The sequence below is a fragment of the Ananas comosus genome, linkage group 2, assembly GCF_001540865.1.
Source record: "Ananas comosus cultivar F153 linkage group 2, ASM154086v1, whole genome shotgun sequence".
Classification (NCBI taxonomy): Eukaryota; Viridiplantae; Streptophyta; class Magnoliopsida; order Poales; family Bromeliaceae; genus Ananas; species Ananas comosus.
The window spans coordinates 1,013,056-1,040,754 of record NC_033622.1 but is presented as its reverse complement, the minus strand read 5'-3'; the positions used below and the strand labels follow the sequence as shown (position 1 = coordinate 1,040,754).

The 27,699-nt window shown below is 37.9% G+C and overlaps 4 protein-coding genes and 1 pseudogene across 6 annotated transcripts; 4 read left to right on the top strand and 1 right to left on the bottom strand.

Moving 5' to 3' along the window:
• LOC109723976 lies at nucleotides 306-3,052 on the top strand (annotated as a pseudogene).
• On the top strand, nucleotides 4,059-7,886 carry LOC109723959 (anthocyanidin 3-O-glucosyltransferase 7-like). Its single transcript, XM_020252510.1, has 2 exons — nucleotides 4,059-4,796; nucleotides 6,887-7,886. Exons 1-2 carry the CDS (start codon nucleotides 4,277-4,279, stop codon nucleotides 7,783-7,785), a joined length of 1,419 nt encoding a protein of 472 aa, XP_020108099.1. The 5' UTR covers nucleotides 4,059-4,276; the 3' UTR covers nucleotides 7,786-7,886.
• LOC109723966 (anthocyanidin 3-O-glucosyltransferase 7-like) lies at nucleotides 12,883-15,641 on the top strand. The gene is made up of 2 exons (XM_020252522.1): nucleotides 12,883-13,598; nucleotides 14,625-15,641. The coding sequence occupies exons 1-2, from the start codon at nucleotides 13,106-13,108 to the stop codon at nucleotides 15,521-15,523; spliced, it is 1,392 nt and encodes a 463-aa protein (XP_020108111.1). The 5' UTR covers nucleotides 12,883-13,105; the 3' UTR covers nucleotides 15,524-15,641.
• On the bottom strand, nucleotides 15,758-18,292 carry LOC109723997 (G-type lectin S-receptor-like serine/threonine-protein kinase RKS1). Of its 3 annotated transcripts, XM_020252586.1 has the most exons (6): nucleotides 17,913-18,284; nucleotides 17,704-17,812; nucleotides 17,470-17,615; nucleotides 17,135-17,354; nucleotides 16,388-16,540; nucleotides 15,758-16,208 (listed from the first exon to the last, which is right to left on the bottom strand). In XM_020252586.1, the coding sequence occupies exons 1-5, from the start codon at nucleotides 17,919-17,921 to the stop codon at nucleotides 16,389-16,391; spliced, it is 636 nt and encodes a 211-aa protein (XP_020108175.1). In that variant the 5' UTR covers nucleotides 17,922-18,284; the 3' UTR covers nucleotides 15,758-16,208; nucleotide 16,388. The 3 variants fall into 3 exon arrangements, with proteins under 3 accessions (XP_020108175.1, XP_020108166.1, XP_020108184.1); XM_020252577.1 differs by lacking the exon at nucleotides 15,758-16,208 and having other exon boundaries at nucleotides 16,330-16,540; nucleotides 17,913-18,282; XM_020252595.1 differs by lacking the exons at nucleotides 15,758-16,208; nucleotides 17,704-17,812 and having other exon boundaries at nucleotides 16,330-16,540; nucleotides 17,913-18,292.
• LOC109706629 (anthocyanidin 3-O-glucosyltransferase 7-like) lies at nucleotides 22,236-26,453 on the top strand. Its single transcript, XM_020227571.1, has 2 exons — nucleotides 22,236-22,766; nucleotides 25,343-26,453. The coding sequence occupies exons 1-2, from the start codon at nucleotides 22,277-22,279 to the stop codon at nucleotides 26,239-26,241; spliced, it is 1,389 nt and encodes a 462-aa protein (XP_020083160.1). The 5' UTR covers nucleotides 22,236-22,276; the 3' UTR covers nucleotides 26,242-26,453.

The window sequence follows — 27,699 nt, the reverse complement described above, 5'->3', positions numbered from 1 at the left end:
TACTTATATTCAAAATTATATTTATTTAGTATCGAATAAACCTTTTCAATTTAAATTCGAATTCAAATAAAAAAATTTTATATATCCGTATCATTGACATCCCCGAGGCACGTGATTCACACAACGTGCTCCCGTTTTGGACGCGGGTGTTTGACGCGGCGGGGCTTATTCAAACCCGTTCCGTTACACTCCCACGTGTAACTTATAACGGCTCACACTCCCCGCTCTTTTTTCCTTCTAATTCTCTCTTCTCCCTACATTTCATTGTAATTAACTCATTCTCTCTCTAATCTAAAAAAAAATAATAATAATACTCTAGTTTGATCATAATAGGTAGATCATAAGATCAATATATTGATTCATTGATTTCAATTTTTTTATCATTATAAAGTTGTTTTGCTCATAAGATATAAGCAATATGGAGAGAGAGTTGTTGGATAAATTGGAGGCTGCGGTGGCGCGGCTCGAGGCGCTCTCCGTCGGCCGATGCTCGGTGCTTCGTCGGTGGATCCGTCGATATCGGCGTTGGATGAATTGGTGGAGAGCTCGCTCGGTCGGGTCTTGACGACTGCGTCGGCGATCGGAGGGGAGGTTTACGCGGCGGCAAAGATTCTTGAGGAAACTTTTTTGGTTCAGAGGGAACTACTCATCAAGGCCAAACAAACCAAGGTGAAATCTACTGCTCATCAAGTGTTAGGATCGTATATTTTCACATCGGTGCATTCGATTATACCGATTTTTATCTATGCTACAGAAACCGAGCCTCGAAGGCATGGCGGAGTTCGTAAGGCCGCTGAACGAAGCAATCCTGAAAGCAAATTGTCTGACGGAAGGGGCGAGAGCAGACTGCTTCAACCATTTGAAGGCAGTTGCTGACAGCCTGACCGCGTTGGCATGGATCGCTTACTCCGGAAAGGATTGCGGTCGGTGTCTATCGTATTTCTTTTTATTACTATCAGTTTTCTGATTTTCAGATTCTTTTTCTTTTCGTGAAGGCATGAGTTTGCCGACCGCACATGCCGAAGAAAGTTGGCAGATGGCTGAATTTTATAACAATAAGGTGCGCGCATCATTTCTCTTTTTTTTTCTTTGTAAACAGTTGGGATCGATTTGCGAAGCTTAAATTTACGAATGCAGGTGCTTGTCGAGTACAAAAACAAGGAGTCTAACCATGTAGAGTGGGCTAAGGCTCTAAAAGAGCTCTATTCTCCTGGTCTGCGGGATTACGTAAAGAGATACTATCCCTTGGGTCTCGAATGGGGACAACCTGGAAGTGCGAATGTGTCTGCTCGACATTCTACGACGACAGCAGTACAAATTCCTGCTGAAAAGACTCAGTCTGCACCATCACAACCCAAAGCTGGGATGTCTGCCGTGTTTCAGGAAATAAGTTCAGGGAAGTCTGTTACTGCAGGTGCAGATGCGAACTTTCTCCCTTTGAAGCTCAACACTATGTTTCTGATTTACGCGCTAGGAGTAATCACGACGCTGAATCATGCTCTTCAGGTCTCAGAAAGGTGACGGACGACATGAAGAGCAAGAATAGAAGCGACAAAGCTGGCATCGTGAGTGCGTCTGAAAAAGAAACCGTGTCCGGTCGTTCTTCCATCTCAAAAAGAAGCACACCAAAATTCGAGCTTCAGATGGGCCGCAAGTAAGAAAAAAATGTCTTCTTAAACTGTGCTCAAATTATTCGTACATAATTGCGTAACTATCCAGATTATGTGTAATTTGGCAGATGGGCTGTTGAGAATCAGATTGGAGAAAAGAACTTGGTTATCGATGATTGCGACGCAAAACAATCTGTATATGTTTATGGATGCAAAGATAGTGTATTGCAAGTCAAGGGTAATTTTATTCTTTTTATGATTACCATTCCTTGGTGGCTAAAATTTCGTCGAAGAGTTCATTTTTTTCCACGAGTAATTGGGTACATGCATGCACATATTATTCTATGCAGGAAAGGTGAACAACATAACCATAGATAAGTGCACTAAAATGGGGATCCTCTTTAAGGTAAGTGCATGATCACTATGGTGTTTACGCATATAATCTTGCTTACGTTTTCCCGTTTTCCCGTTAGATGAGATTTTAATGTATTGTGATGACAAATTAGTGGTGTGATCTTTTGACTCAGGATGTAGTTGCAGCTTGTGAAATTGTGAACTGCAACAGTATTGAGGTGCAATGTGAGGTATACAAGTTTGTTTATTTCACTCACTCAATTTGTATTCAATTAATTTTAGATTAAATCTCCGATATCATCATAACATTTTGAGGTTTATCCTCCCTTGAATCTCAGGGCTCAGCGCCGACGATATCAATAGACAACACATCAGGTTGCCAACTTTATCTAGGCAAAGATTCATTGGAGACTTCTATAACAACTGCTAAATCAAGTGAGGTTAATGTTCTGGTTCCTGGTGCAAGCCCTGATGGTGACTGGGTAAGTATATTTGTCATAAGAATCTTCTCAGAGATACGGTATGTTTTGTTGATCTTAATCTAAGTGAACAAAACAAGACATAAACAAAACAAAATTTGAGAATGCTTTGTGAGGTGTACCATATTTAGTCGCACATTCAGTCGTAAGTAAGAGAGTTTCAGTACTGTTTATTATCAAAATTTAGAAGCCATAAATGATCCTTCATTTATGTTCCTATTTATACCGAATATTTAGTAATTTTGAGTAACGAAGACGATTTATTCGCTTTTTGCTACACAAATTATTATATTCTGATTCTACTCAATTTTATTTCCTAAACTAATTATAGGCTGAGCATCCGCTGCCGCAACAGTTTGTTCATACTTTCAGAGATGGACAATTCACAACCTCACCGGTTTCCCATTCCGGCGGGTGATCGATTTCACTACACACCTCGATTCCTGCAACATTTCGTCGGTCTTTTTAGAATATCAGTGCATCCTAGCTAATGAATATTTTCAAATTTTTCTGTTTAGGTTGATGTATTGTTTGATAAAGTAATTGGCATGTTTCAACAGTATATTGTGCAATTTGCTTGATCTATCACTTTTAAGGCATGTTAAATTCTCAGCGGAGAATGATTGATAAATTGATTGTAGATTTTTGGTTTGTACAGACATGTACGATATATACGATTCAAACTCACGACTTCTGATAATAACCGTTTGTCTCTGAACATTTAACTTGTCAAAGAACGGTACGTGCGCTTTGCATACAGCTGAAATGGAGACCACTTAAGATAATAACCGAACCCAGGTACTAACTAGAAGAACAGCGATAAAAAGCTTAACAGATACCAAGCTCTAATCTATGTTGTACAAATATCATAAATTGAGTAAATTATCTGTGCGTGGTAGATCGGACCACGGCATCATCCGAGGTTGGTGACGGAAACTAAACAGTTAAGCAGGTGGAACGAGGGGTTGAGAATTTCTCTGTTTAGATCATGCCTCGTGGTGCAGTTTCTCCCCACACACACATGCACGGATGACGTGGCACCTTCAACGACCAATCCGGAACTGAATTTAACGGAACAATACTATACGATTTAAAGAAGCAAAACAATGAAACAACCTTTTTACCACTCTTCTTTTATCTTTCTTTTTAGATTTTTTTTATTCTTTTTTTCTCCCGAGATTTTTACTGTTTCACTCTATGTAGCTAAATTTATTGTTTAAATGAATGAAACAGGTAACATATTATTTTTTTTTTCAAAAAAAAAAAAACAGCCTCGTTTTTAGCTGAGCTAGCTAAGGACACAGATGGTCAATATCTGAAGTCCCAAATTCAATTTTTTTCTAAAAAAAAATCATAAGATAAATATTTTCTCTCAAAATACAATTTTTTTTAAAAAAGTTTTAGGCTTAGCATTTTTTGGAGATAAATTATAGTTCTGACCCACATATTATATTATAGGATGCGTGGCACTTTAGCTCTCAAATTTGAATTTAATTTATAATTTTTGATTTCTGAATGAATACAATGGAATTTTATAATTTAATTTTTGTGATAAATTTTGATGAATTATTATTAATACAGGAGCGTTGCTACACTTCTTTCGTACTAATAATAAATGGAATTAAAATTTAATGTTGGAGTCGGAGGTAGCTCACTTCACGTGCAGTTGGTTGCTAAAGTGAGGCGCAGGCGCACCGAACGGTCCGAGAACACAAACCCTAAAAATGGGCGGCGCGTCGCGAGCCCACTCGAAGACACTATAACACCACCACCACCTCCTCCTCCTCCTCTCCTGCGCCCAAAACCCTAGAAATTGCAACCCTCCCCCCTAAAATGGGCTCGGCCTCCGCCGACGACGACCGGCGCCGCCCCCACGTGGCGCTCGTGGCCTTCCCCTTCGGCACGCACGCGGCGCCGCTCCTCGCCCTCGCCCGCGCCCTCGCCTCCTCCCGCTCCGGCGCCGCCGCCGCCGCCACGTTCTCCTTCCTCGGCACGGCGCGCTCCCTCGCCTCGCTCCGCGGCGGCTGCGACCAGGTCCCCGACCTCCGCGTCGTCGCCATCCCCGAGGGGGGGGAGGGGGAGGGGGACGGAGAGGAGGAGGAGATGCGGCAGATCGGGAGGTTCGCGGCGGCGGCGGAGGCGGGGGGGATAAGGGAGGGGCTGAGAGCGGCGGCGGCGGCGGCGGCGGCGGAGGTGAGCTGCGTGGTGAGCGACGCGTTCGTGTGGGCGGCGGGGGACGCGGCGGAGGAGATCGGGGCGCCGTGGGTCCCGCTCTGGACCGGCGGGCCCCACAGCCTCGCCACGCACCTCCGCGGAGATCTCCTTCGCAGCACGTTCGGCTTAGGACCCCAAGGTACGTACTCACTAGCTCGGTACTTACCATCTTAAATTACATGAAGCAATTAATCTCCCATTTATTATTTATTCTTTTGTTGCAAAGACGTAAGCTATCAAAGAACAATCAAATAGGAAAAGACTTTTTGATGAGGAGCTCACGATGAGGCGTCCTTAAGAAATTTCAATCCGTCGCACAGTGTTATTTTTATTTTTATTCAAAAATTATAATTTTTTATTTTTAAATATATATATTTTTTAAATTTTAATATTGAAAAATACNATCAGCAAAGAAGTACACGTACCTTCACAAGTCATCCTCTACCCTGGTCTCTTATCATACTCATCTTGTAAAGGATCTATCTTCGTCAGGGCTAAAGAACTTGCTGAAAAGTTATTTGACTTTTTATTCAACCCAGCTCATATGATAGTTTCCACGAAAGGAAGGTAAGAAATGACCTTTACTATGAGTTTTTGTTTGATATTAAGTTCTTCCTGGTTTGGTGTCTCATAGTCCAGAAAATATTGCTTAGAAAATGAGGATATTTTATTTTATACTTTATTTTCCTCATTTTAGGAGCTCGTATCATTTGGAATTATGTTTGCAATCTGGGCTAGTGTTCGCATCTTAGTTGGTATATGGAATTTGGCTCAGTAGGATGAATAGGTATTGTTGTTTTGTGTGAGTAATTTTGAGTGAGATAGTCCCGCATTTCCCTTGTCCTCCGTTTTCTCTTTTTTGTGTATTAGCTTGTTGTCGTAGCTCTATTTGGTGTTAATGCGGGCCTTCTGAGATGAACTCCCACGTTGCTGAAACCTTCAATAGTAGGACTAAGCCGATGGTTTTGAGCGAGAAGAATTTACGATAGAGCCATGGCCACAAAATTGAGGGCTTCGTCAAGAAATCTTGACTTTACCAGGTGTCAACCTAATTTTACGATCCTGTGACACCTATACCAATTATCAATTAAGAATAAATTAATTAATTAAGAATAAATTAATGATAAATTAGTTAATTATAAATTAATAAATTAAATAATAATTAATTAATTATAAATTAATAAATAAATAAATTAGGAAATTATCAATAATTATAAATAATAATAATTTAATTAATAATTATAAATAATAAATAAATATATTATTTTATTATTTAAGCAATAAATAATGATTTAAATATATTAATTATATTAAATTAATTATTTAATACCATAATTAAAATCATTTTTATACTTTTGATTAACCTTATTCTCACCTGGAAACAAGTTTGTTCTACGAAAAATGTGTAACAACAATTCTAGCCTTATATCGTCTTATTCTAAAAATTCAAGAATTACTGTTTTCGGATACCAAATACGGCGTTTGAAAACAAAAGAAAAAATAATGGCTTATTCCTCCCTTGTTTCCGAACCAAAACTTACCCCGTTGTACATCCTCTGGGGTAGGGTAGGTGTATACCCTACATTCTCAACCCAAAGGGGTGTACAAGACAGTACAACTCTAAAAAAAATCAATAATATTAATTCTACATTTTAGTCTGTTCTTAGAAACTAAAATATGGAAAAAAAAAAAAAGAAAAAAAGATACTAAGTGTCATCGATATAGAGGTATAAATTTACATCCAAAGCATTTTAAGACTCATAAAATTATTTTAAATTTTTAATAAAATAAAAATTATATGATAAGTAAATGATAGGAGCCCTTAAATAAATTTAGGAGTGTACCGTGTTAGATTATAAATTTGTTTATTAGTTTTTATTTATTTTTGGAAAAACTTCAAAAACTCCCCCTGGTTTCGTAGTTTCTCACTTTGCCCCCCTGTGGTTTAAAATGTATCAATTTGGCCCCCTGTGGTTTCATTTTTATCTTTTCGATAGCTTTTTCATTAATATTTCATTAATTATATATAAAAAACTTCAGATACCCATCTAGATTTATCAAATATTCATTTTAGTACCCTTTAATTTTAACTTTATCACTGTTTTAAAAAAAAATAATGAAATTGATAAGAAATGATATTTTATTTTATTTTATTTTATTTTTACTTTAGGCTTTTGAGTTACAATTTTTACTAGCTAGTCAGTGATACTGTTCCATTGATTTCCTTAGCAATGGAAGATCACGGCGACGACCCTCTCGACTTCGTCCCGGGCCTTTCCGGCCACCACCGCGTGCGCGACCTCCCCGAAGGGATCATCTTCGGCCCCCTTGACGACCCAATCGCTGTCATCCTCAGCTGCATGGCCGATCGCCTCCTCCGCCGCCCGCCCACTGCTGCCGCCCTCGTCCTCAACACGTTCCTTGGCTTCGATCCGACCGCCGACGCTGCTTTCGCCTCCGAATTTGATCACTACCTCCCCGTCGGCCCCCTCCACCTCCTCGCTGATCCCCCGCACCCTCTCGCCGATCCCGACCCGAGCAACTGCCTCTCCTGGCTCGACCAACACCCTCCCGCCTCCGCCGCCTACGTCGGCTTCGGTACTGTCGCGATGCCTCCGCCCGCAGAGCTCGCCGCCCTTGCCAAAGGTCTAGAATTGAGCCGAGCTCCGTTTGTGTGGTCACTGAAGGAGAGCGCGCAAGAGCTTCTGCCTCCCGGGTTTTCGGACCGGGTGCGGGCAAACGGGACCGGGCTGGTGGTGAGCTGGGCCCCGCAGAAGGCAGTGCTGGGGCACGCGGTGGTCGGAGCATTCGTGAGCCACTGCGGGTGGAACTCGGTGCTCGAGAGCGTCGCTGCGGGGGTGCCAATGGTGTGCCGGCCCATCTTCGGGGACCAGCGGATGAACGCGAGGGCGGTGGAGAGCGTGTGGGGGATCGGAGTCGCGCTGCGCGGCGGCATTGCTGCCGAGGAGGTGGTGGCGGGGGCGCTGGACGTGGTTTTGAGGGGGGAGGAGGGGAGGAGGATGAGGGAGCGGGCCCGGGAGATCAAGGCTAAGGCCGCGGCGGCGACGGGGGTCGGAGGGAGTTCGTCGGAGAATCTTAAGAAATTGTTGAAGCTTGTTTGTGGTTAGGATTAGGGTGAAAGCTTATATATACCATGCATGCATGGCTTATCCCGTTACTACGTACTACGTATGATATTAATAATAAACATTACTATATTTTGCTAAAATCTCTTCTTCTTCTTCTTCTTCTTCTTCTTCTTCTTTTTTTGTTTGTTTTCTTTTTCTTTTTCTTTTCTTTTTTTTTTTTTGACTAAAATTACTCAATTCCAAAAAGTCAAAGAGTTGAGAAGGTCCGAGGTCTCCGTACATTGGTACCTAATTATTATAGACTCAATAAATTTTGAATATGTAGACATGGTCTTGGGCTAATTTGAGCCCATTTGAAATCTACAAGACGAAAGGGCCCAAAATGGAGCCCAAAAGTTTGTGCATATGAGCTAATTGATTTATATACAAAACCAAATTGTATCTCATTACAAAAGAACAACAATTAAGAAGAAACTAGCCACAGTGGATCTCATAATTAACTTACTACTATTAATTTAAAAACTAAATATTAATTCCATAGAGAATGTTCAATTGCACAAGAGAGGGGGAAAAAAAGAAGAAGAAGAAGAAAGAAACACCTCATGGAAGGAGAGGGAGATCAAGAATAATCCAAATTAAAGCTGGATTAATACATTATAGTACTATAATTCACATATAAACAACATATGTTTTTCGACTCAAACTTCACGCATTGAATAACTTGCACATCATCAAAATCAAAATTCTCAACTTTGTCGATCAACGCCTATATATAGATCGATCTTGCCCGAATACATAGTTATGAAACATGGTTTCGGGATGGTGAGCCAAAGCAGAACCCCAAGAATTCGAAGCCAATGGCGATACATCGTCGAAGCTGTTCACGGCCCACCAACTCGTAATCTCATCTTCTCCGCTGACCATCGCTTTAAACCACTCTGGTCCGATCGACCGATGCTCCCCTTGCGCTTCAAAGCAACCGCTATTCTTGCTGAAGAGCAACTCGTGAAGCTCCGTCTGAAGCGGCACGGCCGTGGAGCTCAAGTTTGGGCTCGAGTTCTCCGCACCGATGGTGAAGGAAAACCTGATTCCGAGCTATCCATTTTCTCTTGCATAGTTGCACCAACAGTGCTACATGGTATGTCATGTTTGTGTTCCAAAACATTTTGTTCATTGGATTCTAAGACTCCTTCCAGTGAAGGAAGCTGCTGCTGCCACAGTAAAGGATTAATGTAGTTGTAGAAAGAGATCAAGGGGTTGTAGAGGCCTTGGAGCTGCATGTGGAGTTGCATTCTTTCGACCGCTGACGCACCTAGTGTTTGCAAATTCCTCCCATTCACAGCACACTCTGTTGGCTATGAGAAATGATTCGGTACTTTTTTAAAAAAAAAAATAAAAAAAAATCTTAACCGTTGATTAATAGAGGGTAAAAATGTAACTTTAATACTTAGCAGGTAAAAGGATTATTTTATTCAAGGTTAATTTGGTAATTAAATAATATAATATTTAAAGAAACTTTTAATTAATTGAGGTCCTAAATTTATGCATTAATTAGCACTAATTTACAAAATTAATTGATTAACCAAATTTATGCAATTATTAGGCATTAATTTAGGAATCTACTTTAAATGTTTTAATGTTTCTCAAATTATGCATTAATTTAAATTATAGAAATTTTAGAAATAGTTTTATTTCTAAATGCGATGAATTTAAATTTTAAAAATTAAATACTTAAAATTTAAAAGTGAAATTTAAATTAGAGGAATTTCATATTACTATTTAAAAACTAAATTTCTACCAAGATTTCAAATACAGTGTATTCGCACCAGTTTAAAACGTAATGTATAAAAAACTTAGAGAGTAAGATTTCTACAACTAGATTTCTCTAGAGGAATTTCATATTACTATTTAAATTTTAAATTCAATGATTTAAAAACTAGATTGAACCGATTGATTTGACTGATCAGACTTTGACCTATTCTATCAAGAATCTGATTTTAACCTATTGAACCGAATAACATTAAGAACAATTTGGAACCGGTAAAGATAATAAATATTTTAAACAGAATAATAATTTAACTGTTAGAGCTAATAAATATTTTAAATATAATTTTAAACATATAAATTAAAAAGATTAGAATTATTGGTGAGAAAAAAAATAGTTAGGAATTTGAATTCGAATCTGACTAACAATCACAAAACTTATTTCCGAACTCGACGGATTTCAAAAATCCATATCCAAATTCAAAACTGACCAATTTTTCGAAACCCAAAACCAAACCTAAACCAGAAGACTAGAATTCAAACAATTATTTCTGTTTACCATATTTCAAAGTATTTATATGAAACTTAAATTTTTAAAATATAAATTTGAATATAATATTAAATTTTAAATTTAAAAGTGAAATTTAAATTAGAGGAATTTCATATTACTATTTAAAGTTTAAATTCAATGATCATATTGTCAAATCATTTGAACTTTTCCTTATATGAAAGCCAAATTATGAAAGGAAAGATAGAGAGAGAAAAATGAAACAAAGAAAAAATAAAAATTTTAAAAATATAGTAGATGTAAAATAACTAAATTGCCCATGTATTAAAAGACAAAAATATCCTTTTTTGAGGTACCTGGTAACCGGTACCTCTCCCAAAGTGACCTGCTATTGCAGGTCACAATTTTAAAAAAATTAAATCTGAGCCATTGAATACGCGTGAATGAACGGTAACAAAAAAAAAAAAGTATAGAAGCATTACTCATTTATTGTTGGGGCAAAAAAAGTCTAATTTTCTGTCATGTTACAATAAACTCAGAAGATTAATAAGTCAAGCTGGATGAGTCTAATAAGTTGAGTGGAATTATGGTCCACAAGAGACCTATTGGTAAGAGACTCCAAAATAATAGACCGAACGTCCAGATGGATTGAGTCAGGTCGAAGCCCGTTACCACTGTAACTGAGTCCTTAAATGCGATAAGTGCGTCATTCTTATCCGAATGTGCTTTTGGAATTGTTGGTCAACGCTTTCCATCCACACACTCATTGTGTTCTTGGTTATTTCTTCCGCCACCGCTGCGAGGTGATCTCTATCGCTTCGTTTGGTTCGGGATTAAATAAGAACTAGTTATTTCAGGAATAGGGTTAAGTTCAGGGTTAAGGTGGGTTAGAGTAATTTTGTGTTTGATTGAGAATTGGGTTTAGTCCATATATAAGCAAAATAGTATTTGGTTGAAGTAAGTGGAATAAGTAGGGTAATGGATAGTTATGAATAGAAAATAATGATATTGCCCCAATTATTATATTTGAATTCTAATTTTTTATTTTATATTTAAAATTTAAAATTTAAATAGATAACTTTTAAAATTAAAAATTCAAAATTAAAATCTATATTTTTAAATCTCAAATTTAAAAATTTAAAGTTATAAATTTTAATCAAATCTAACAAATATAAAATTTCACATATAAAATACCAAATTTAAAGTTTAAATAATTAAAAATAACAATTTAAAATTGAAAATTGAAAATTTAAGAATATAAATATATATTTTAAAGATTACAAATTATAAATTTTTAAAATTTCAAATATAAAATATAAAATATAAAATTTAAATAATTAAAAATAACAACTTAAATTTTAAAATTTAAAATTTAAGAATATAAATATATATATTTTAAGATTACAAATTATAAATTTTTAAAATTTCTAATATAAAATATTAAATTTAAAATTTAAATAATTATAAATAATACTTTAAAATTAAAATTTTAAAATTTAAAATTTTAAACAATAAATATTAATATAAATATTGCAAATTATACATTTTTAAATTTCAAATACAAAATGTCAACTTTAAAATTTAAGCGATTAAAAATAAAATTTAAAATTTAAAAATATTAATATTAATTTTAAGATTACAAATTATAAATTTGTAAGATTTAAAAATTATAATTATAATTATAATTATAAATTTATATTAAAAATTAAATTGCGATGGGATTAACTTAATTCCACCTCAATTCTAAGGGGGGTGGGGTTTGTTAAGGATAATCCGTTAAGGGTGGGGTTAACAAACACCATCCCCAAAAATTTTTGTTTGGAGATAAAAGGGGGACTAAAATCCTAGCAAATTAAGTAGGTGGAAAGAGGGGTTAGGCATTTCTCAATTTCCCCCACACACTTGGCACGTAGGACGTGGCACCTTCAGCGACCAATCCTTGAGAGGCTACCGAATTTAATTATTTATCGAAATCGAGATTTAAAATTAATCTAGAAAATTAACCGTTTTCGATGATGAAATTTTTGAATCAACGATCGATTTCGTTAAACTTGATCTAACGTTCGAAAGATTCAAAATGAATAATTTTTAACGATTGAAGTGTGCCGTTTGTAAGTTTAACGGTGTAGAATATTCAAATCAGATAAAATTTTGATAAAATTTTTTTTATACTATCTACAAGAAGATTAATATCTCTGATTGAAAATTTTAGTACTACATCATAATCTTTTGTGAAATTTTTAATTTCAACCGTTAATTTTGAGTCCTTTGAACCACAAGGTAAATGATATCGAAACACGCCCCGACATTGTCACTTTGGTCGGATTCTGGCGCGCCAACCGAACGAATAGAATTTTTCCTATACGTTCAAGGTGTCACAATCAGTACAATTTAAAATGTTTCTAATAGGAACAGAATTTATATACAAATTGCATAACTAAGACATCAAAAATATAAAATAACTATGGTGTTATAAATATTCATTTGCATTCACATTATATTTACAATTACATTTTTTTCAAATATAATCAAATTTGACAATCAGAATCAATTAATTGTAAAAATTATTTTTTTAGATACTTTAAATATACTAGATTGTAAAATGGAAGAAGATAATGGTTTACAGTATTGTGTTTATTTCATTAGAAAAGTGCATGATATATACAAGAATAAGAATCAATCTCAACCTATAATTATGCTAATCTCGTCCTATAATTAACCTATGCCATCTCCTATTTATAGAAAAGATATACAACGATAAATAGTAAAAATAATTACAATCAACTAATTAATATTTTTCTTAATATAGATAGACTATGGATTCGAAAATTTCATTATCGAAAATAAATTAAGAGCACGACGGCTGATAAGTACTATTCCGGAAATATCTCACCCACAGTGGCAAAAGAGAAATTTTGGAGCGGAGGTAGCTCTTCACGTGAAGTAGCTACCCCAACGGTCCGAGAACACCGGACCCTTCATTACAATGGGTACGTCGCGGTCCGAGAACACCACCACGACCTCCTCCTCCTCCTATTCCTCCTCCTCCTCCTCTCCTGCGCCCCTCCACCCTAGAAATTGAGCAAAATGGGCTCCTCCGCCTCCGACGACGACGGCGACCGCCGCCTCCGCCGCCGCCCCCACGTGGTGGTCGTGGCGTTCCCCTCCGGCAGCCACGCGGCGCCGCTCCTGGCCCTCGCCCGCGCCCTCGCCCTCGCCTGCTGCCCCTCCGCCGCCGCCACGTTCTCCTTCCTCTGCACGGCGCGGCACCTCGCCCCGCTCCGCGGCGGCTGCGATCGGGTCCCCAACCTCCGCCTCGTCGCCATCCCCGAGGGGGAAGGGGACGGAGAGGAGGAGGAGATGCGGCGGATCGAGAGGTTCGCAGCAGCGGCGGCGGCGGCGGCGGCGGCGGAGGAGGAGGTGAGCTGCGTGGTGAGCGACTCGTTCGTGTTGGCGGCGGGGGCGGCGGCGGAGAAGATCGGGGTGCCGTGGGTCCCGCTCTGGACCAGCGGGCCCCACAGCCTCGTCGCGCACCTCCACAGGGATCTCCTTCGCACCACGTTCGGCCTAGGACCCCAAGGTACTCCATCGCTCGGTACAGTAAACTTTAAATACAATGTACGTACGTAGTACGTAGTACGAGTTTCGTACTTTCTTATTTAGTATTCCCTTGTATCAATTTACTTGTATAAATTTAGTCCTTTATTATTTTATTTTATTTTTTTCATTAGTTACTTTATTAATTTCTCGTTAAATTATATATAAAAATTTTTACTTACTCGATGTATAGTTTATCAAATATTCACATTGGTACGTATTCGCCCGACGACCCGGCCTGAATCGTGTTGGGCCGAGAGGAGGCCTGTCCGGACTCTCCCAATTCTTTTTTTTTTTTGAAAATATAATTTATAAATTTTTTAAAATTAAATATTTGTTATTTTATAATTCCTTTTATTAATTTTAAAATTTTTTAATTAAAATATCAATTTAAATAGAAGTAATTTAATTTTTTATACTTTTAAATTCTATATGTTTTTTTTAAAAATATATATATATAGTTTGATTCAAACCAAACTAGTAGAGGCCTAAAGTCAATAATAGTTTATTTTTACTTTTATCCTTATTTTTTGAGTGGTTAGAGTAAGAGGGTGTTTAATTAGTCAAATTGGACTCGAACTTGGTAAACAATTACGTACTCACTTTCCATTAATCCCTCGAGATTTTTATTTTCATATTTTTCCTTGCATAATAAGTGGTTTGGAAAAGTGAAACTTGGAGACTCTCAATTTGGACGTGGATAAATCTTATATTATATATGTGGGTTAATTGGCACGAAGGATTATGTACTTAAATACTTAGATGGAGGGGAAACTATTTTTACTGAATATTTTCTTAACACTTTGTTTAAAGTTTGGATTCGAAATTTTTTTTTGATTCGTAATGGAGAGAAACTTTTAAAATTAGAATCTGATGTGCATCTCACTCGAAACCTCGTACTATATAATAATGATATTCTATTTTATTTTAAGTTATTTTATTTTAACAGTACTTCCGAGTTACAATTTGTACTAGCTAGAAAGTGTTACTGTTCCATTGATTTCCATAGCAATGGAAACTCACGGCGACGACCCTCTCGACTTCGTCGCGGGCCTCTCCGCGCACCACCGTGTGCGCGACCTCCCCGAAGGGATCGTCTCCGGCCCCCCCTACCCCGAGATCGTCCTCCTCCTCCGCACCGTGGCCGACCGCCTCCTCCGCCGCCCGCCCACCACCGCCGCCCTCGTCCTCAACACGTTCCTCGGCTTTGACGTGACCGCCGATGCCGCCTTAGCTTCCGAATTTGATCACTACTTCCCCATCGGCCCCCTCCACCTCCTCGCTGATCCCCCGCACCCTCTCGCCGATCCCGACCCGAGCAACTGCCTCTCCTGGCTCGACCAACACCCTCCCGCCTCCGCCGCCTACGTCGGCTTCGGTACTGTCGCGATGCCTCCGCCCGCAGAGCTCGCCGCCCTTGCCAAAGGTCTAGAATTGAGCCGAGCTCCGTTTGTGTGGTCACTGAAGGAGAGCGCGCAAGAGCTTCTGCCTCCCGGGTTTTCGGACCGGGTGCGGGCGAACGGGACCGGGCTGGTGGTGAGCTGGGCCCCGCAGAAGGCGGTGCTGGGGCACACGGCGGTCGGAGCTTTTGTTAGCCACTGCGGGTGGAACTCGGTGATCGAGAGTGTCGCCGCGGGGGTGCCGATGGTGTGCCGGCCCTTCTTTGGGGACCAGCGGATGAACGCGCGGGCAGTGGAGAGCGTGTGGGGGAACGGAATCGTGTTGAGCGGTGGCGTCGCGGGCGAGGAGGCAGTGGCGGGGGCGCTGGACGTGGTTTTAAGAGGGGAGGAGGGGAGGAGGATGAGGGAGCGGGCCCAGGAGATCAAGGCTAAGGCTGCGGCTGCGACGGGCGCCGGAGGGAGCTCATCGGAGAATCTTAAGAAATTGTTGAAGATTGTTTGTGGCTAGGGTTAGGGTGAAAGCATATATATATTCCATGCATGCATGCATGGCTTAGCCTGTTACTACGTATGTACGTATGATTTGGTTATTAACTACTTGGTTAATAATAAATGTTATTATATTATATGGAAGAGACAAAAATATATCGCAGGATAATAGTGATTACACTAGTTAAGAACCTGCGCTTCACGGCGGGCGAAAAAAGACTGAAGCCCAAAACCAAAACAAAGGAAAGTAAAATGGCAGTAATGAATAACCAAGATAGTCAAAAGCAAGCAATGTAACAAAGAATCAAATCGAACAATACATCACAAATATCAGGGGGCGGAGGGGAAAAAAAAAAAACTAAAGTCCAAAACAAAAATAAAGGAAAGAAAAAGAAAAATAGCAGATAATCAAGATAGACCATAGTAAGATTCAGATTTGTTGATCCCTTAAAGCAAAAGTGTATGATAACTATTGTGCAGATCTCTACAATAATATTCGTAGGCTACAGCGATTGCCCCATGACCGTTCGTTATGCCATGCCATTACGAACATATTCAGTAGAGTTGTCCATATCATTATAACCTCGCACGAAAGAGCAGCAAGAGCAACATTAAATAGGCGAGGAACTTAAAGAACTCCCCAGCATCACAAACATAATAAAGAAAACTGCATTAGTTAAAAAAGTGCAGAAAGCAGAATTCATGTCNGTTATGCCATGCCATTACGAACATATTCAGTAGAGTTGTCCATATCATTATAACCTCGCACGAAAGAGCAGCAAGAGCAACATTAAATAGGCGAGGAACTTAAAGAACTCCCCAGCATCACAAACATAATAAAGAAAACTGCATTAGTTAAAAAAGTGCAGAAAGCAGAATTCATGTCATGCATCTGAAATGACCAATAAATATAGAAAAAATAGAGTAAGCTTCACTTTCGGCACAGAATCCTCATGGAGGTAGAGAAGGCCGCGAGCGATCCCCATGATGATATGGTGCCTTCTCTTCCAATTCAATTGATCGTGCTTGCTTGAATCTATTACAAAACTCATAACAAATTATTAAAATAAATCAATCGAAAGGACTAAATCAAGTTTGCATAAGTGAAGATTGGCCATTTTACGATTAGCAAGTACTCTGAAGACTATTTTATGATATCGCAATCAGAGTTGGTCTTAATCTCTCTCAATTCTGTGAGATCGTGAGTTCAAACCGCCACAAAAGATATTACTTGCCTTTTTTGTTACCTCTATTGTCACTTGTCAGTACTATTTCTATGCGTTGTCTGATCTCCACCATGCACATAATAATAGATGTTAAAAATCATAGATTGTTCCTAGGCTAGATACTATCATATTGATCACAAAGAGAGAGAGAGAACCATTTTCAATTAGATCAATCAATTCTATAATATGGTATCGGAGCTGGTCTTAACACCTTTCGACTCGGTGAGATCGTCAGTTCAGTTCCCCACAAAAGATATTAATTTTCCTTTTTGTTACCGCTCTCGTAAATACTATTTTTATGGTTCATCTGATCTCCACCATACACAGTATAGTAGGCGTTAAGATTATTCCTAGGCCATTTACTGTAAGATCGATAAGAGAGAGGGAGAGATGAAGGAACTTACCGGACTCGCCGAATAAGAAAGCGTCGAGGCTTCTATTAGGAAGGTACTCATAGATGAGGAGCTTCTCATCTCTCTCAACGCAGCAACCAAGAAGCCTCACCAGGTTCCTTCGCTGGAGCTTCGCGATCAACTCCACCTCGTTCCTGAACTCGACGGTGCCCTGCCTCGACTTCGTCGGGAGCCGCTGCACCGCGATCTCCACCCCACCACTCAAAACACCCTAAAAAGGAACTCTCCCTCCCTTAGCAACAAAACACTTAAAGAAAAGAACACTGAATCAAACTTTACTTTCGCCTAGGCATTTCGACAAACATGTGGTGGGCAAGAGACATTACTCTATAAACAGGACCACATCCTCGTTCTCCTAGCTTGTTATCCTTCGCAAAGCTGTTGGTAGCTGCTTGAATTGTTGCTAGATCCACTAATGGCAAATCTGAATTGGATAGAGGCCTCAAACTATCGATTTGAGCGCGACGAATCGCTTAAAAAGAACCAATACAACAGTAATTAGTTTCCCCCCTCCTAAATTCACACTTCAAACACAGGAATCAAATTGCCAAGTATCTAATCATTGCGTTTTCTCCATCTCCAACAATATATACAGTAAAGCGAAGTGCCGAAGATCACGTCGTCGTGATCGAAACCATTAACGGCATCGCGGCGGCGGAGCTCGATTTGCTGTGCTCCCCTAAAAACCCCAGCCCACATCAAATTCGCTCCTCAAATTAGCTACAAACAACACAAAAATGTAACAAAAAACTGCATCTTTAAGCATTACCTGAGCCATTTGTGGATGTTGGTCGGGGTGAATCCATCAATTTCCGGCGAAAAAGATCGGATTTTGTGAACTGGGCCATTCACAGAGATCACAAAAAAGTGAAAAACTCCCAATTTTTGGATCAAAATCTCAAGAGAATTTGGGTGTTGCTTGATCCAAATAGCCTGTTACTACGTATGTACGTATGATTTGGTTATTAACTCCTTGATTAATAATAAATGTTATTATATTATATGGAAGAGATGAAAATACATCGCAGGACAATAGTGATTACATTATCTACAGTTGCTAATAATTATTAGGTGCAAATGGACGGCGCACTCTCAAATTGGGTTTTTATACTTTGTTAAAGCTAGAAATTTTATCAAATTTAATGACTCCATCGGTTATTAATTATTAATTAATTGGTCTAATTTTGTTTAAATTAAAAAATAGTTAAAGTCATTAAATTTGATGAAATTAATCTTGATGAAATTAATTGTTAATGAATATTTTGCTAAAACCTTTTTTTTGACTAAAATTATTTAATTCCAAATAGTCAAGAGTTGAGCAGGTCAGAGTTCTCCATACATTGTTACCTAAATATTATAGACTCGATAAATTTTGAGTATGTAGAAAGACTGATTCATTCGGATCGACATGAGGGTCCAACTCCATTGCATTGCCAGAATTCATGTTGTATATTTGAAGCAGGTTGACCTCCTTGCTTCTCTCATGGTACAACCCTCTTCCCGCTGAGCCCCCCTTCTCCTCGGTCCACAGAGAAAAAATGTAGGACTGGTGCCAACAGTTCATCACGGAAGAAAGGACTCACAGAGCCGGGATGACATGATCTCGGACCTAATTTGGGCCATTTGAAATCTGCAACCCCAAAAGGGCCGTAATGGAGCCCAAAAGTGTGTGCATATGAGCTAAGGGCCTATTTGGTTCTATGTACAACTGTAGAAAAAATATTTCGGTGAAAAAAAATATTCAGTGATAAAAAAGTTGTACATTTTTTAGTGTTTAGTTTGTAGGAAAGAAAAAATAATTTTCAGCCACACTTGTTTGGTTCGAAGGCAAAAAAGTTTTATGTTTTTTTTATAATATATTATATGTTATTTATATATATATAATAATAAATTTATTTTTATAACTTATATTTATAAATTAAATATATTAAAATAATATTATATTATATGATAAATTGATAAGTTATGTAATAGTATGTATACAATATTATATATATATATATATATATATATATATATAGAGGGAGTAGGTCCGCGAGCTCTCCAATGAGCTCGTGGACCCTGATGCAAGGGACACGCTTGAGCCGCGATTTTTTATGGTGAGTTTTCGTTTTCGGCCAATATTAGTTGCAAAACTAAAAGCTTGCTTTCTATTAAATCCGTAAAATAATTTTTCCCGAAATTTATTTTTACGTCAAACCAAATACTAGGAAAATAATTTTCTAAGTCCGAATTTTATTTTTTTAGTAGCTTTTATCGGAACCAAACACACCCTAATTGATTTGTATACAAAGCCAAATTGAATATCACCACAAAAGAACAAGCCACAGTGGATCTCATAGCTTACTACTCTGAATTTGAAAACTAAATATAAATTCCATAGAGAATGTTCGATTGCACGTACAAGAGAGTTAAAAAACTAAAAGAAAAAGAAACACCTCATGTAAGAAGAGGGAGATCAAGAATAATCCAAACTAAAGCTAGATTAATACATTACTGTACTATTATTCACATATAAACAACATATATATAGACTCAACTTGATGCATTGAATAACTTGCACATCATCAAAATCAAAATTCTCAACTTCGTCGATCAATGCCTATAGATCTTGCCCGAATACCTAGTCATGAAACATCGAGTTGGGATATGGCGAGCCAAAGCAGAACCCCAAGAATTCGAAGCCCATGGAGATACATCGTCGAAGCTGTTCGTGCCCCGCTAACTTGTGTTCTCATTTTCTCCGCTGACCATCTCTTTATACCACTCTAGTCCGGTCGACGAATGCTCCCCTTGCGCTTTAAAGCAACCACTATATATTCTTACCGTAGAGCAACTCGTGAAGCTCCGTCTGAAGCTGCACGGCTGCGGAGCTCAAGTTCGAGCTCGAGTTCTCCGCGCCGACAGAACCGTTACTCGATCGCTGGTAAAGGAAACCCTAATTCCCAGCTACCCATTTTCTCTTGCATAGTTGCACCAATAGTGCTACATGGTATGTTATGTTTGTGTCCCAAAACATTTTGTTCATTGGATTCTAAGACTCCTTCCACTGAAGGAAACTGCTGCTGCCACAGTAAAGGATTAATGTTGTAGAAAGAGATCAAGGGCTTGTAGGGGCTTGTAGAGGCCTTGGAGCTGTTCGATCATTGGTGCTAACCATTAATTTCAAAAGTTCGAGATATTATAAATACGCAATCAATTCACTTAAGACGTACAGATACAATGCTCACAGATCTCGATTGTGACTCAGTTTAATCAGCCTCATGCCAATTCAAACATAACTCGGTCAAACCCAGCCTCACGCCTATTCGAACCTGACTCAGTCCACACAGGGTAGAATGCTGGCTCATCTAAGCCAACAGTAGCTGCATGTGGAGTTGCATTCTTTCGACGGCCGACGCACCTAGGGGTTGCAAATTCCTCCCTTTCACTGTACACCGTTGGCTATTAATTATTGAGACAAAAAGAGTCTAGCTTCCTTGCCTCGTAACAATATAAGATTAATAAGTTGAGTTGGATGAGACTAATAATTAAGTTGAATAGGACTGCGATCTATAAGAGATCTAACGATAAGAGACACCAAAATAATAGACCGAACCTCTGGATGGATTGAGTCAGGTCAAAGCCCGTAAGTGCTGTAACTGAATTCTTAAATACGGTGAGTGTTTTTTTCCTATCAGTACGTACTTTTAGAATAATTAGTTAGCGCTTTCGATCCACATACGTACTGTGTTCTTGGTTATTTCTTCGGCCACCACTGCGAGGTAGGTGGAAAGAGAGGTTAGGCATTTCTCCGTTTAGAACATGCCTCGTGACACCTTCAGCGACCAATCCTGGAGAGGAATTGACATTTAAAATTAATCTAGAAAATTAACCGAATAATTTCCTCTTACTCTACAATTTAAAGAAGCAAAACTATGAAACAACCATTTCTAACATACTCAGTATCTTAGACTCCAAAAGCAAAGACTAATTTTTTAATATTTTGATTTAAATAATCATAAAAATAATTAATTTTCCTTCGAAATATAATTTTTATTTATTGTAGGTTTAGCATTTTAATTGTTATAATTAAATTTTCTGAATTATTAATATAGAAATGATTGTAGTCTTTTAATTATAATTTATTTCTTTATCAGTAATTCATGGATACTTAGGTTGAAAAAAAAAGATAGATTGTAAAACTTCACTATAATCTTACAAAATTTTGAATAAAAAATTATAAATAATAATTAGTTTAAGGATATATGAGTAAGACTTGTATGCTATTAGGAGCACGGAAGCTTCTGTACTCTTAAGTTATTTTCGATGATGAAACTTCTGAATTAACGATCGGTTTCGTTAGACTTGGTCTAGCGTATTTGAAGTATATAGAATTTTTTTGTATTTCCAGATTAATTTCGAGATCATTTATCTAATGATCGACGGATTCAAAATTAATAATTTTTAACGATTGATGTGTACCGTTTATAAGTTTAACGATATAAAAGTATTCAAATCAGATAAAATTTGGATAAAATTTTTTTTATACTATTTACAGTAAGATAAATATTTCTGATTGAAAATCTTAATGCCACGTCATAATTAACTTTTCATGAGGTTTTTAATTTCAACGGTTAATTTTGGGTTTTTTTAATCACTAGGTAAATAATATCGATGAATCGTAAAATTTATTTCCTAGATATTTTAAATATAGTAGAAAAAGTCTAATATTATCAAAAACGAATTAAAAAACACAGATTTTTCTATTTTTGAGAGATAGATAGCACGCTATCCGCTTTGTTTATTTCTAAAGAAAATATGAATCAACCAGGATTCGAACTTGGGATCTGAGTATCAACTACAAAGTCCTTTTTGTTACTTGCTCCAGGGACGGTAGATAAGGACCGTAGATAAGTACAAAAATTTTTGTGCTTCCAACGGCACAGAAGTCCTATTCTAGAAATATCTCACGTACAGTGCCAAAAGAGAAATTTTGGAGCGGAGGTAGCTCTTCACGTGAAGTAGCTAGCCCAACGGTCCGAGAACACTGGAGCCTTTATAAAAATGGGTACGTCGCGGTCCGAGAACACAACCACTACCTCCTCCTCCTCCTATTCCTCCTCCTCTTCCTCTCCAGCCCCCCTCAGCAAAATGGGCTCCTCCGCCTCCGACGACGACTGCGACCGCCGCCTCCGCCGCCGCCCCCACGTGGCGGTGGTGGCCTTCCCCTCCGGCAGCCACACGGCGCCGCTCCTCGCGCTCGCCCGCGCCCTCGCCCTCGCCTGCTGCCCCTCCGCCGCCGCCACGTTCTCCTTCTTCTGCACGGCGCGCCACCTCGCCCCGCTCCGCGGCGGCTGCGATCAGGTGGTCCCCAACCTCCGCCTCGTCGCCGTCCCCGAGGGGGAGGGGGAGGGGGAGGGAGTGTTGGGGGATGAGGAGGAGATGCGGCGGATCGGGCGGTTCGCCGCGGCGGCGGGGGAGGTGAGCTGCGTGGTGAGCGACGCGTTGGTGTGGGCGGCGGGGGAGGCGGCGGAGGAGATCGGGGTGCCCTGGGTCCCGCTCTGGACCGCCGGGCCCCACAGCCTCGTCGCGCACCTCCGCAGGGATCTCCTTCGCACCACGTTCGGCCTAGGACCCGAAGGTAGGAGGAATTCTACACTATCACACTTACACCACGTCATTAATAACAAGCCAATCACATTTCTTTTTTGCAAACAAAAGTACAATAAAAAGACTTTTTTACAATCATGATGGGACATATATTCTTAAAAGAATTAATTTGATTGGTTTATTACGCCACATCACTAATATATTCTAGAATTTTACGCCACGCCAAGGTACGTACTCGATCTCTCTGTACAGTAAACTTTAAATACAATGTACGTACGTTGTACGTAGTTTCCTACTTTCTTTCTTATTTAGTATTCCCTCGTTTGTTTAATATACTGTATCAATTTAGTACTCTATTATTTTATTTTAATTTATATTTTTTATTAGTTACTTCATTAAATTTTTGTTAAATTATATACCAAAAAAAAAATTCAGATACTTTATTTATAGTTTATTAAATATTTACAATAATATTTTTTAATTTTAACTTTATTAATAATTTAACAAAAAAAATTTAATAGAAAGGATAATAAAAATAAAAAAAATAAAATTACAGAATATGAAAGCGATACATTTTAAATAACAAAATATTAAAGTAAGAATGTGTGAAACCACATAGAATCGAATCTCTATAATAAGATGTTGTTAGAAAACTCAACTCTCGACTAAAGTTTTATACTGGATGATTTTAATATTTATGTTTAAGTACTGATTGGCCTTTTATATCATTATTTTTTGAGATAAAGATAATATGTTATTCTATTCATTTATATTTTCTTATAAAATAAATTTACTTTAAAATATGAACCAATTATATTTAAAATATTTTTATATACTTAAACATAAATTTAAATCACATGAGAAATTTTTTTTAAGGAGATTAATATGAAGTAATTATCAATTCCTCAAAAGTTTAAATCGCTGTACTATCTAATATTTATATCCAGCAATTAATAGACCTAATTAAGAGTAACTATTACGTACGCGCTCAACGACACGATCTCTAATTATATTATATCCAACAAAATGGGCTCTTAGTCTCTTTGCTTAGCTTCATTTTACTTATTAAAGTATAATCAATATATTTTATGTGGTTGGTGGTTTTTTTGTATAAAATGTACATAGACCTTTTGAAATTTAACTCTTTTATACATAGGCGTCTAAACTTTTAATTTTAATGATTATATTTTTTAAATTTTATTAAATAATTCAATATGCTTTTTTTCTCAAGTAAACTTATTTAATTATTATATTATCATTTAGATCTGATATTTTTTATATAATTTTGTAAGATGTCAAAAATAAAATATTTTTTCTTTCAATTTTAATAATTAAATTTAAGATCGAAGAAATGGTTAAACAAAATTTCAGTTTTTAATGTGACTTTATGTAATATATATATAGGATAAAAACGGTTATGTAATCTATCATTTTAATTAAAAAAAGAGTTATGAAATTATTTGATAAAATTAAAATTTAAATTATTAAAATTAAATGTTCTAACACTTTGTTAAAAAAAAGCGGAAGTTAAAAAAAAAAAAATCTTTACATACTTTTCTTTTAGATTTTGACATTTTGTAATAGACAGAAGAAAAGGTGTACGTATTTAATGTTGTGCTTGTCCCGTCACATCTATTTATAATGTCGTACTAAAAAATGAGGCGCATTTGTCTCGTGCGTTAAATATTTTTTGTACAAAAGATTTCAATAATTATTTTTGTACAAAAAGCTCCAAAAATATTAACTGGCCCACGCGATGTGACGGATGCGATGCGACAAAAAAATTATATAATATTAAATTATTATAACTATTAATATTATTATTTATTTATACTTTTAATATTATTTGTCTAAGTCTTGAATAATTAAAATTTAAAAAATAAATAAAAATTCTACGGTCGGTAAACAATTACTCATTTTCGATCCATAAAGTAAATAATAGTTTATTTTAATTTTTACTCTTATTTTGAGTGGTTAGAGTAAGAGGGTGTTTAATTAGTCAAATTGGACTCGAACCCGGTAAACGATTACTCATTTTCGATTAATCCCTCAGATTTTTATTTCCATATTTTTTCTTAAAAAGTAAGTGGTTTCGAAAAGTGAAACCTGGAGACTCTCAATTGGACGTGGATAAATCTAATATTATATACGTGGGTTGGCACGTACGTAGAATATATTATGTACTTAAATACTTAGATGGAGGGGAAACTATTTATACTGAATATTTGTTTAACACTTTGTTTAAAGTTTGGATGCGAAATTTTTTTGATTAATAATGGAGAGAAATTTTTTTTTTTTTTGAGAGATAGGTAGCATGCATGTTACCCGTTTTGTTTATTTTATTTAAAAATAAACTTAACTGAAAGTAGGAATCGAACTTGAAATCTTAGGTACCAATCACCAAGTATTTTGCCATTTGTTGTAGGGATGATCGGTACAGTGAGAAACTTTTAAAATTAGAATCTGACCATAAGAATCTAACTCAAAACCTCCAACTAATAATGATATATATATATATATATATATATATATATATATCTTTTTTTTATTTATTTTAACACTTTCGAGTTAAGCTAGTAAGTGTTACTGTTCTATTGATTTCCTTAGCAATGGAAGCTCACGGCGACGACGCTCTCGACAACATCCCGGGCCTCTCCGGCCACCACCGCGTGCGCGACATCCCCGAAGGGATTGTCTCCGGCCCCCCCTACTCCCAGATCGCTGTCCTCCTCCGCAGCATGGCCGAACGCCTCCTCCGCCGCCCGCCCACTGCCGCCGCCCTCGTCCTCAACACGTTCGTCGGCTTTGACGTGACCACCGATGCTGCCTTCGCCTCTGGATTTGATCACTACCTCCCCATCGGCCCCCTCCACCTCCTCGCTGATCCCCCGCACCCTCTCGCCGATCCCGACCCGAGCAACTGCCTCTCCTGGCTCGACCAACACCCTCCCGCCTCCGCCGCCTACGTCGGCTTCGGTACTGTCGCGATGCCTCCCCCCGCAGAGATCGCCGCCCTCGCCAATGGCTTGGAATCGAGCCGAGCTCCGTTTGTGTGGTCACTGAAGGAGAGCGCACAAGAGCTTCTACCTCCCGGGTTTTCGGACCGGGTGCGGGCGAACGGGACCGGGTTGGTGGTGAGCTGGGCCCCGCAGAAGGTGGTGCTGGGGCACGCGGCGGTCGGAGCGTTCGTGAGCCACTGCGGGTGGAACTCGGTGCTGGAGAGCGTCGCTGCAGGCGTGCCGATGGTGTGCCGGCCCTTCTTCGGGGACCAGCGGATGAACGCGAGGGCGGTGGAGAGCATGTGGGGGATCGGAATCACGCTGCGCGGTGGCGTCGCGGCCGAGGAGGCGGTGGCGGGGGCGCTGGACGTGGTTTTAAGGGGGGAGGAGGGGCGGAGGATGAGGGAGCGGGCGCGGGAAATCAAGGCTAAGGCTGAGGCGGCGGCGGGGGTCGGAGGGAGCTCGTCGGAAAATCTTAAGAAATTGTTGAAGATTGTTTGTGGCTAGGGTGCAAGCATGTATATTCCATGCATGCATGCATGCATGGCTTAGACCGTTACTGCGTATGTACGTATAATTTGGTTATTAACTACTTGATTAATAATAAATGTTATTATAATATCGTATGAAAGAGACGAAAATGTAACGCAGTACAATAGTGATTACACTATCTAGAGTTGCTAATAATTATTAGCTACAAATGGACGGCGCATTCTCCAATTGGGTTTTTATACTTTGTTAATCTAAAATTTTTATCGAATTTAATGACTCTACCCGATTTCTTAATTATTAATTAATTGTTCTAATTTTATTTGCTAGTTAAAAAGTAGTTAAAGTCATTAAATTTGATGAAATTAATCGTTAATGAACATTTTGCTAAAATCTTTTTTTTTAACTAAAATTACTTAATTCCAAATAGTCAAGAGTTGAGCAGGTCAGAGTTCTTCATATATACATTGGTACCTAAATATTATAGACTCGATAAATTTTGAGTATGTAGACATGATCTCGGGCCTAATTTGAGCCCATTTGAAATCTACAAGCCCAAAAGGGCCGTAATGGATTCCAAAAGTGTGTGCATATGAGCTAAGGGTACGATTGGTTCTACTTAAAATTATGAAAAAAAAATATTTTGGTGGAAAAAAATTTTCGATGAAAAAAAATTCTACATTTTTTAGCATTTGGTTTATAGAAAAAAAAAAAGTTTCAGCAACACTTATTTGGTTGAAAGAAAAATAAATTTACATTTTTTTATTATATATTAATATATTATTTATATATAATAATATATTTATTATTATAACTTATATTTATAAATTAAATTATTAAAATATTATATTATATGATAAATTGATAAGTTATGTAATAGTATGTATACAATATTATATAATATATATATATATAGAGAGAGAGAGAGGGACTTAGATATTATAGATAGCACTAAATGTTTGATGCTACCAAATTTTCCGCCGATAGATTTAACCCTTTAACTATTTTCACCCGTTAGATTATAATATTTACTCAATAACTCACTCAATCTTAGGGGGCCCATATTATCTTAACTGTATATTTTTTTCATGTAAGAGCCGAAAACCTAAACCAATAATTTGGTGCTATTATATATAGGGGGAGTAGGTGAGTGGTCGCTGTCCACGAGCTCGTGGACCGCCATGCAAGGAACACACCTGAGCTGCGATTTTTCATGGTGAGTTTTCATTTTCCGCCGATATTCAGTGGAAAACGAAAAGCTTGCTTTTTCATGGAATCCGTAAAGTAACTTAAAGTAACTTTTCCGGAAAATTTCTTTCACGTCAAATCAAACGCTAGGAAAATAATTTTCAAGCCCGAAAATTTTTTTTTCAGTAGCAGAAACTAAACACACCCTAATTGTTTTATATACAAAGCCAAATTGAATCTCACCACAAAAGAACAAGCCGAAGTTGATCTCATAGCTTACTACTCTTA

Excerpts from the sequence above, each read along its gene's own strand:
- LOC109723959 (XM_020252510.1), top strand. The coding sequence starts at position 4,277 with ATGGGCTCGGCCTCCGCCGACGACGACCGGCGCCGCCCCCACGTGGCG. Across the intron at positions 4,797-6,886 it reads GTTCGGCTTAGGACCCCAAG|CAATGGAAGATCACGGCGAC; the intron begins GTACGTACTCAC and ends TGATTTCCTTAG.
- LOC109706629 (XM_020227571.1), top strand. The coding sequence starts at position 22,277 with ATGGGCTCCTCCGCCTCCGACGACGACTGCGACCGCCGCCTCCGCCGC. Across the intron at positions 22,767-25,342 it reads GTTCGGCCTAGGACCCGAAG|CAATGGAAGCTCACGGCGAC; the intron begins GTAGGAGGAATT and ends TGATTTCCTTAG.
- LOC109723966 (XM_020252522.1), top strand. The coding sequence starts at position 13,106 with ATGGGCTCCTCCGCCTCCGACGACGACGGCGACCGCCGCCTCCGCCGC. Across the intron at positions 13,599-14,624 it reads GTTCGGCCTAGGACCCCAAG|CAATGGAAACTCACGGCGAC; the intron begins GTACTCCATCGC and ends TGATTTCCATAG.
- LOC109723997 (XM_020252586.1), bottom strand. Across the intron at positions 17,355-17,469 it reads GATGTGGTCCTGTTTATAGA|GGTGTTTTGAGTGGTGGGGT; the intron begins GTAATGTCTCTT and ends GTTCCTTTTTAG. Across the intron at positions 16,541-17,134 it reads TTTCTTATTCGGCGAGTCCG|ATTCAAGCAAGCACGATCAA; the intron begins GTAAGTTCCTTC and ends GTTTTGTAATAG.